At 37.0% G+C, this 9,943-nt stretch overlaps 1 protein-coding gene across 1 annotated transcript in view; it reads right to left on the reverse strand.

Moving 5' to 3' along the window:
* LOC107669526 (regulatory-associated protein of mTOR-like) overlaps positions 1–9,943 on the reverse strand; it is a 183,514-nt gene that overhangs the window by 65,990 nt on the left and 107,581 nt on the right. The window contains exons 16-18 of the mRNA XM_016461796.1: positions 6,346–6,464; positions 1,385–1,488; positions 861–1,065 (exon numbers count right to left, since the gene is read on the reverse strand). Coding sequence (XP_016317282.1) covers positions 861–1,065; positions 1,385–1,488; positions 6,346–6,464 — 428 coding nt within the window. The remainder of the gene's footprint in view (positions 1–860; positions 1,066–1,384; positions 1,489–6,345; positions 6,465–9,943) is intronic.

A 9,943-nucleotide genomic window follows, 5' to 3' on the forward strand; every position in this document is an offset into this window, starting at 1 on the left:
TGAGTCCTGTGTTGTGCCATGAAGCATCCTGACAGCGTCCATGTGTGGGGTTACTTTTCAACCGAGGGAGTGGGCTCTCTCATAATTCTGCCCAAAAACACTCCCATGAATAAAGAATGGTATCAAAACGCCCTGCAAGAGCGGCTTCTTCCAATGATCCATGAGCAATTTGGTGATGATCCGTGCACTTTCCAGCATGATGGAGCACCATGTCACAAAGCAAGAGTGATAAACAAGTGCATCATCATTACATTGATCATTACATTGAAATTTTGGATCCGTGGCCAGGCAACTAATCTAATCTCAGTCCCATAGAGAACCTGTGGTCAGTCCTCAATAGGTGAGTGGACAAGCAGAAGCCCACAAATTGTGATAAATTCCGAGAACTAATAAGGCAAGAATGGATCGCCATCAGTCAGGATTTGGCCCAGAAGCTAATATCCAGCATGCCAGAGCGAATTGCAGAGGTTATGAAGAACACGGGTCGACACTGTAAATATTGACTCATTCTATTTTTTTGCCAATAAAAGCCTTTAAAACTTATGATATGCTTATCATTGTTTTTCATTATACCATAGAAACGTGGAAAAATAGTCAACAAATACTGAAGCAGCAAACTTTGCGAAACACAAAATTTATGTCACTGCCAAAACTTTTGGCCATGACTGTATATAAAATTAATACTGAAGGCATCCAAGGCCTTGGACACTGGGCTATGAGTGGTATCATTGTTAGTGGATTCACAAAAGAGGAAAACCACATGGATGCAAAATACAGTTTTCCTAAATCATTTGACATGTCAAATAGACAGTACAGCTGGTTGTGGATAGATCTGTGGGAAACCAATATCACTGTTTTACCTGATCAGGGCCCTTGTCAAACATCTTCCTGGTGCGTGGGAACTGCTGTGAGTGGGGCGCCTGACCACCCAGCGTTGGTGTGTATGGTGGACGAGAGGGCGGCCCCTCTCGGACCGGCGGTTTGGGCACTTCATTGATGAGGCTGGAGCTGGAGACACCAGGCATAGGTGGAGATCCGCTGGAGGGAGATGAAGAGCGTTTGGATCTGTGGGAAGCAGTACAACACCAACAAGCATGGCCATAACACACAGATTAATGTGCTGCAAAAGAACAGGGCCAGCATGCATTGCAATGCTGCATGTTAAAACAAAATCAACAGCAATAGCCAAGCATAGCCAATAAACATATTCCAAAAGGAGCAGGATGCAAATAAATGCAAAGGAGAGTAAAATAAGAGAAATGCACAAGCTATTACATTCTGCTTTGTCACCTGTTATTTAAAAAAAAAATCATTCCAGGTTACTATACGGTCCTGACGCTGATTTTAAGCAAATTAAATACATATTTAAGTATTTATAACTCACCCTGCTTGATGTATGAATGTTCCTTTGCTGGTGGGGCTGGCAGGTGCTGATTGGGTCAGAGATCCTGAGTCCAGAATCCTCTGTGTACGAGCGTTCATGGTGGCCTGATGTGAGAAGCAGTGGCAGAAGGCAGATGCATTACAAAAATGTAAAAGTCTAAAACTGTGCATCACATAGCCCTACACTGCAAAAAATGCTTTTCAAGCTTAGATTTTTTTGTCTTGTTTCCAGCCAAAATATCTAAAAATTCTTAAATAAAGAAGGATTTTCGAGACAAGTAAAAATTATTGTCTTGTTTTCAGAAAAAAAACAAGTCAAAATTAAGTGAGTTTTTGCTTGAAACAAGCAAAATAATCTGCCAATGGGGTAAACAAAATAATCTTATTTCAAACAGAAAACAAGATTATTTTGCTTGTTTCAAGCAAAAATTCACTTAATTTTGACTTGTTTTTTTCTGAAAGCAAGACAATAATTTTTACTTGTCTAGAAAATCCTTCTTGATTTAAGAATTTTTAGATATTTTGGCTGGAAACAAGACAAAATATCTAAGCTTGAAAATCATTTTTTGCAGTGTGAGTACATCAAAAGCAGCAAAAATTCAAGGAAAACCTACATTAACAGTCTAAATTTATGATCTACTCTACCTGTACAGCAGTGACTACTGTGCCATTTAAAAGTTGTGTATCTAAGTGCTAGAAGAAAAAAAAACTTTCTGGTGGCCCCGTAGTATTGTAAGTAAAATGTAGTAAAAGTTAATGTGTGCAAATATAGAGAATGCATCTCTGTTTGAGCTGCAATCCTAGAGACAAAAGTAACAGCAAAACTCTTCCTCATAACTATAATCACAGCCTAAAATGGTAAAAATCTGAAAATGTGCTGTTTATAAAAACACAGCAAGTTGACTTATCTGCTTCATCTAAATCTAGTTAACAATCCCATCCTCTCACTGCCATCTGGAGAGATGGTCTAATCTGATTTATATGCTAAAACCTGCTGGGAAGCGAAAGAGAGGTAGATTCATCATGATTGAGTAGACGGAAATAAAGTTATTCTGTGTTTGGGCTGCAGATCAAACATTAAAATGACTGTGTTTGTCTCCCACAGATTCATTAAGTTATAAAAGAAAATAGATATGAATATTGAAAAGATATGACATGGATTATTGAAATGTAAACAATAATCAGTGATAGGGTCAGGAGGAGAGAGAAAAAATATTTATAAGACCAAATAAATTGGATATAAATAAATACATTTATGTTCTTAGTTACAATCCCCATAAAAGAGAGACACTAGCTATGTTCCAAAATCTAGCGATTTGCCTTGCTATAAGACTGAGTGTCCACTGACATTAAGCACCGCAGTGGCTTGAGGGTGTCTACACTAAAAGTGTCAAAGCAATCTTCCATATGTTCTGTAGTTTAAGTCCTTAAGGCTTTAACATAGTTTCCTGCTACTATGTTGATAAGCTAGCAGCATGATACTTTAAAAATCACAAATGCTTCACACATTAAAAATATTAGTTATAATAATTTGTTTTTATTACACATTTTTAAATATTTTTATTACTAAATTAAGGGCAAATGCATTTCCACTTGATTTGTTTTTTTTTTCCCCCCACCTAGCTTGTCACAGAGCATTTTGATAATTAAGATGCTTACCTTTTAGCAAAGCCATGCATCATCATGAGCGTATACTGTATGATGCCCTAAAATGATACTTCTTATTTAACGTAGTTTGCACAAACACATAATTTCATAGTTTGCTGCTATGTTTTCCTCTAAATCCAAATCTGTTGTATTATTTAAATACAAGATCTAATCTAGAAGGATAAAAGCAGAGGCATCACAATGGCACGGGGGTGGAGCACCATTAAACAACACTATACTTACACACAAAATATAAGCTCATTTTATCCGATTCTCATGTGAGATTGAGTTTATATATACTTGAACTGTAAACATGAAAAGTCAGATCCTAGATCATTAAAGTTAGTTATTTGAATGCACTGCTGTCCTAAATACAGTAGTATGCAATTGGTAGTCAAAAAAAAATTCTCTTAATTTCTAGTAGTTTTTTAGTAGGATTTGTAGTAACCAGATTCAATTTTGTATTGTAGTAGTATATCACTCTCAGTGGTGGTGTATTGTCTTTCTGCATACTTAAAATGATGCACTTTCCTTTCATCAGTGAAGTTATACTGTACTTTTAGTGCTAGTATGAGTAAACTAGAATATAAGTTAGAACATAACAGGCTCTGATAGAGGGGTGTTTGTGTGTGTGTTTGTTATTTTGCACTGACTGGACTCAGCAGGTCTATCTGAGTTTCACAGCACAAATGTCAGCATGACAAATAGGCACTCATTGTCACCTGCTGCTCAGGAACTTAAGAAAGGTCAAAGACAAAACAAGTTTGATTATTGGAAATTTAAACAACCTTTGAAAATTCTGCAATCATGGTTTATAGACTTTTCAACATTAATCAGTGTCTAACAAAAATCACTGAAGTGCTTATGTAGCTGGTAATCAAAAAAAAAAAAAAAAAAAACTTTAAAAGTCTGCTTCAAAAATGAAATTCCATTGTTAGTTATTTGGCTGCAATCAGGCTCAAAATGATGCAAGCAGACCTGAGAAAACAAGCAAGAATGTCTGATACTCTGTCAGAGGATTTTGGGAACTCCGACTACCCCTCCTCAGTTTGAACTCCGTAACAGGGGATTATAACAACACTCAAGCTTCAACTTAAAAACATAACTCAGTATGGTGTATGAAAAGAAGATTTTTAGTAAAGCGAAAAAGCGAATCAGTCTGCAGTAACTGTATGTTTCCCAAAGTCTCTCTGCATCTTGCTTATGCTAGATGATGTCAAATTGAGAGTAATGTGATGACAAATATATTAATTAGTGAAGCCTCACAGACCTCTGAGAACCACATAGGAAGCCACTTCTAAGTAACTTCTAAGTGTTGCTTTAGGCAAAATCATGAACATGGATTTGAAAAAGTAAATTCAGCAAAATTTATATGAACTTACATGAATTCAAATGAACAGAAAACCAAAAAATGTGGCCATGTAAAGCTTGCCACTGTTTTAAGTAAGCAGTTAAGCTGAACTTCTGGAAACCCTTGAGCAATGTAATTTTGAGGAAGTGCTTTGACAATGTAGTTCGCCAAGCTACTAGCTAGTCATAATTTGAAGCAGTTAAAGATACTCTTTTGAGCAAAGAATTTGTTATCAAGACACCTAGGGAAAAAAAGCTAATGACAGTAAATTGAAGATCTGCTAGTTTAGTACACAGCACTGCAAATTACGATCAGAATGGTACAATATCAAACTTCTGATTTATATTCACTGGTATAAAAACAAGCCTCAAATTTACAAATTTATACTGAAAGAAAAGATTGAAAAGATCCTATACATAGCAATGAACAGAAAATTACCAAAATATTCATGTGAATCTTTTCATTTACATTCTGAACAAACCAATAATTAATTCGACTTACCAACGAAACATATCGGAGAGGGACGAAACAACTGACTAGAATGAATGTTCCCTCAGCATTCTTAATAGTAAAGCTACATAGAAAACGAGTAGGGACTCGTCGGCCATATATGAGGAGTCTGAGAGGAAGCAGGGTACTGACACAGCTTGCACAGCAAATACTCAGACACAGAAGTCAGTGGTGGTGGTTGTTAGCTTCTTAACTTACAGGTGCCTCTCAGAGCGGCTGCTCATATTACCAGGCCACAGGGAGCCATTTCTTTTTAATTGCATTTGCTTAAAGGGGTCATATGATGCTTTTTTAAAGATCATTATTTTAAACAGGGCTGAATGTGGAAAGTTTAATAGTAGGACGTATAAGGCTCAGATGTAATATGTGGGCTTGTGTATGTGTGGACACATGTTAGACACATAAGTGCATGATTTCTGGATTCTTACAAAAAAAGTACGGAAGTATGGAATTGAAAGGTATCAGATGGTAATAAAGATGTATGATTAGAGCTAAAATTGCCTCCTTGATCCATTTCATTGCATTCATCCACTTTCAATACATGGAAGAGAGAAGTGTGAACATTCTTAAAAACACAGTGTGTCCTATTTACTAATAATTGCATAGATTATGTGTATTATGTGCTTACGCGCAACATGCGCGTAAGCACATTAATTTTTCTTAACCTGGTTCTAATGTTAGTGAATTTGGAGTATTCTAAATAAGCAGCCGTGAGCACGAGGTGAGTCTTTTTTATAAAACACACCCAAACCATCTCTATATAACGGCATTCCACACAACCTTTCCTTGACAGTTTTTTGAAACTCTCGTCAAAAATATGCCGCTCTCTACAGACATGCTCTTGCCAGATCCTTGTGCACTGCCAAGTGTGCCATACTCAAAACTAGTTCAAACACAATAAACACCTTAAGCACTTTTTTCCTACCCAATTTCTTCCTACCAGTCAACTTTGAATTGAATATGCTTTGATACAGCACTCTGTGAACAGCCACCTCTTTCAGTAATGACCTTCTGTGACTTACCCTCTTTGTGGAGGGTGTCAATGATTGTCTTCTGGACCATTGCCAAGTCGGCAGTCTTCCCCATTATTGTGGATTCAAAGAACAAGAGATACCCGGAATTTACACTTTAGGGATTGTCATTTAATGAAACTCAAATGTAAATATTCTAATATTTTGAGATACTGGATTTTTGACTTTCATGAGCTGTAAGCTCAAATCATCAAAATTAAAACAAATTTTTAAAAAAATGTTTTACTTTACATTTAATGAATCTAGAATATATGAAAGTTTCACTTTTTGAAATAAGTTACAAAAAATTAACTTTTTCCACGATATTCAAATTTTTTTTAGATGCATCTATACAAATATATAGATATAAGAAGAAACAGCAGATAAATATGTGAGCACAGTGAAATGGGGCAGACGTAATTAGGCTCCCAGGAATGTCTGTACCTTGTATGCGATGCTGTTGAGAACCTTCATGGCCAGATCAGAGACATCTGGAAATGGATCAACTGCAAGATGCAGTAGCACCCTCCAAATCTGAGTATATACACTGTTAAAAGACACTCCTGAAAAGATAAATTACATTTCAACACATTTTGTTAGTTTAATTAAAAAAAAAAAAAAAAAAAAACGGCTGTGGCTACTGTGGCGTGCGTAAAGATGAAAGTTTGTTGTCACAATGAAAAAGAAAAATCGACCATGGATCATTCAAAATAGCGACCTTACGGAATGATGCATTCAGATCCTTCCTAAGACATTCTTTTTTAAAAGGTACTGCTGAGGTACCTTGATACAGTGACACTATCAAAATACAGTGCTACTTTTATATGGTATTGAATGATTAACATTTTCATATACAATGACAGTTAAATCATACTTACAAGAATATTATGGTTTCATCATGAAAAACACAATCACAAAACAAAGCAATATTATGGTACTTTACAGAAGTATCAATAAGAATTGTTCAGGGAATAAACAAATACTAAAGCATTCTCTCTTTTATTCAGTCACACCAGTTTTTACAGGACAGTTTAAGGTCAGTTGTTTATGATTTTGTCAATACGTCCAATAAAAGAAACAGATGAAACTGAATATCCAGTACAGTCATTAAGGTCACTAATTACTTCACCTCCTTGTTCCAATAAAAACAGGACTATCGATTTACACAACAGAAATAAGCAGATCTCATCCATCTTTCATTAGAAGCTGTCATTACTGTTATCAGGATGTCATTGACTGGTCTGGAAATGATGTGATTTCAGAAGCAGGAAACAGTTGTGGGAACACGTTGATTTCAATCTGACATTTTCTCTCCTGTCCCTGGAGTGAACTAGCAACCGCAGCTGACATTATCATTTTTTGTTTTGTTTTTTTTCCCCTCCCAATTCTCGTGCATTTTCATTCCGTCATCATCTGCAGAATGCCACCCCTCATTTCTGTCACTATAGTTCATCCTGCTCTGCACCATTCAGGCGAACAAGACACATTTCTTCAATTACGTAGTGGTGCCATTCTCACCTCATCATGAGACTGGGTGCAATTGCCATCTGTGCGTGTGTGTTACCGTCAACATCCTATCCACTGGACGAGCGTGCCTGTGCTGGAGTGTGTATAAGTGTGTGTGAACATCAAGAGCCCACCAGTCAGATGAGCGTATTTGTGATGCAGAAAGAGTGTGTGCATTCCCTGTGGTGCTGCGTGAGAGTGGAGCCCCTCATCATTGGCATGCACATTGTGTCTGCCAACGCATGCACAATCCAAAGCACTTCATGAACACACTCTCCAGAGACACCTCCTCCAACTTGCTCTCTCTTCGTGCACGTTTCTTTATTCACACAAAAACAGCAGGTATGGAGAGCAGATGCACATTGATCTGAAAGCTAATAAACAGTTTTCTGACCCTCACTCTAATAGCCACTTCACCTAAATGCTGATCTTAAGCCATTTCACCTGAAATTAGTAGTAACCTTTGAAGTGAAGTGAAAGTGACATGTGGCCAAGTATGGTGACCCATACTTGGAATTTGTGCTCTGCATTTAACCCATCCAAAGTGCACACACACAGCAGTGAACACACACACACCGTGAACACACACCTGGAGCAGTGGGCAGCCATTTATGCTGCGGCGCCCGGGGAGCAGTTGGGGGTTCGGTGCCTTGCTCAAGGGCACCTCAGTCGTGGTATTGAAGGTGGGAGAGAGTGCTGTACATTCACTCCCCCCACCTACAATCCCTGCCGGTACGAGACTCGAACCCACAACCTTTGGGTTACGAGTCCGACTCTCTAACCATTAGGCCACGACTTTGATGGACCAAAAACAAACTAATTTAAATTTTGCAGCTAAGAGAAATCAATAACCGTTGAATAACCAGCAGTTAAAGTATAATATGGGAAAAGGCGGGGCTCTAGCATACTCCTTTATTTTTATTGGCCGATGTAAACAGAGCCATAATTCTCCACAGATGGTCATGAAATATTCAGCCAAAATATTTCACTAACCATAGCAGATCAGTGTATTATGATATTATTCCAGTGCTTAACATACTTCTCTAGGGAACGTTAAAAGCTCTCGCTCATATTCCATGCATCAGCACTGGAGAAATGTGGATATGAGCAAAAAGATGCAAGTAGACTATTGACTATTAAATTCCAAGTTGGAATTTACAAGATCAGGCCAGTGTAATGATCTGTATAAAGGCTGTAACTGCTTTAACATTTACCAGTTGCTTCCAATGAACTACATGATGTGCTGATTGATTAATTAAAGTAGACACAATAAATTGCATATCAATATTAACTCAAAAAATCCCAATCATTAGAGGACGACTGAATAAAGTGATGAATAAACATTACAAAAACTTTTAGAAGATTTTGGATGAATTAATAAATAAATACATTTAAATAAATAAACAAATAAATACTTAAACACAAAAATGTTCCATGACTCATCCAGTCATCCATGATTACAATTGGATATTCCCATTTTACTATAAAAATTGGAAACAAGTTTGGTTAAATACATTCAGTTTCATCAAAAATGTGACCCTGGACCACAAAATCAGTCTTATGTTGCACAGGTATATTTGTAGCAATAGCCAAAAATATTGTATGGGTCAAAATTAAAATAATATTGTATTGTATCGGTCAAAATTATCAATTTTCTTTTATGCCAAAAATTGTTAGGATGTTAAGTAAAGATCATGTTCCATGAAGATATTTTGTAAATTTCCTACAGAGCTTTTCAGAGCTTTTGTGGTCCAGGGTCACAAATACTAACATACAACTTATCCAATATAAAGTAATACATAGAACACACCTAACCCAAAACGAATAGTTTAAAATGGGAATGACAGATTCAAACAAATGTGTGCACTGCAATCTCAATATACAAGATGAAGTCCATATGCTCTCTGGTTGTGCACCCTGGTTACTATAGGCTAAATTTTGGAAAGAAGTCACTGCAAAACTGTCTACTGTCCCTCCCTACTTCTGTCTCTATATCACCAAGAAAACAATTCTGGCCAACTGGAAAAATAAAATATCCACTACACAATGGCTACAGGTACTATCAGTCCATAAAAAGGAACACAGATGGTGATTTTCAAACACAAATTACCTAAATTTAAACAAATATTTAGCACCATTGCTTGTGTAAATGATAAATGAATGTGCTGATGTTCTCCGTGAGCATCGTTCTAAGCTCAGAGCTGCAGACAGAGTATGGCGCAAATCACAAAATCCTACTGACCTTAATGTATATATCGATCACTCCTCTCTTCATTCTCTGCTAATGCCTCCACTGCTAAAAGGACATACTATCACAACAAAATTAACAATTCGCCTAACTCTCACATGCTCTTTAAAACATTTTCCTCCCTCCTTTGTCCTCCTCCTCCTTCATCAACTCTAATAGCTGACGACTTTGCCACATTCTTCACTAATAAAATTACAAGCCTCAGTGCACAATTTGCCACACCAAAAACTGTCAAACACATCTTACCAGCAAACATACACTCGTTTTCATCCTTCTCTCCACTCTCTG

Source organism: Sinocyclocheilus anshuiensis, unplaced genomic scaffold, assembly GCF_001515605.1.
Source record: "Sinocyclocheilus anshuiensis isolate Anshui unplaced genomic scaffold, SAMN03320099.WGS_v1.1 scaffold612, whole genome shotgun sequence".
Classification (NCBI taxonomy): Eukaryota; Metazoa; Chordata; class Actinopteri; order Cypriniformes; family Cyprinidae; genus Sinocyclocheilus; species Sinocyclocheilus anshuiensis.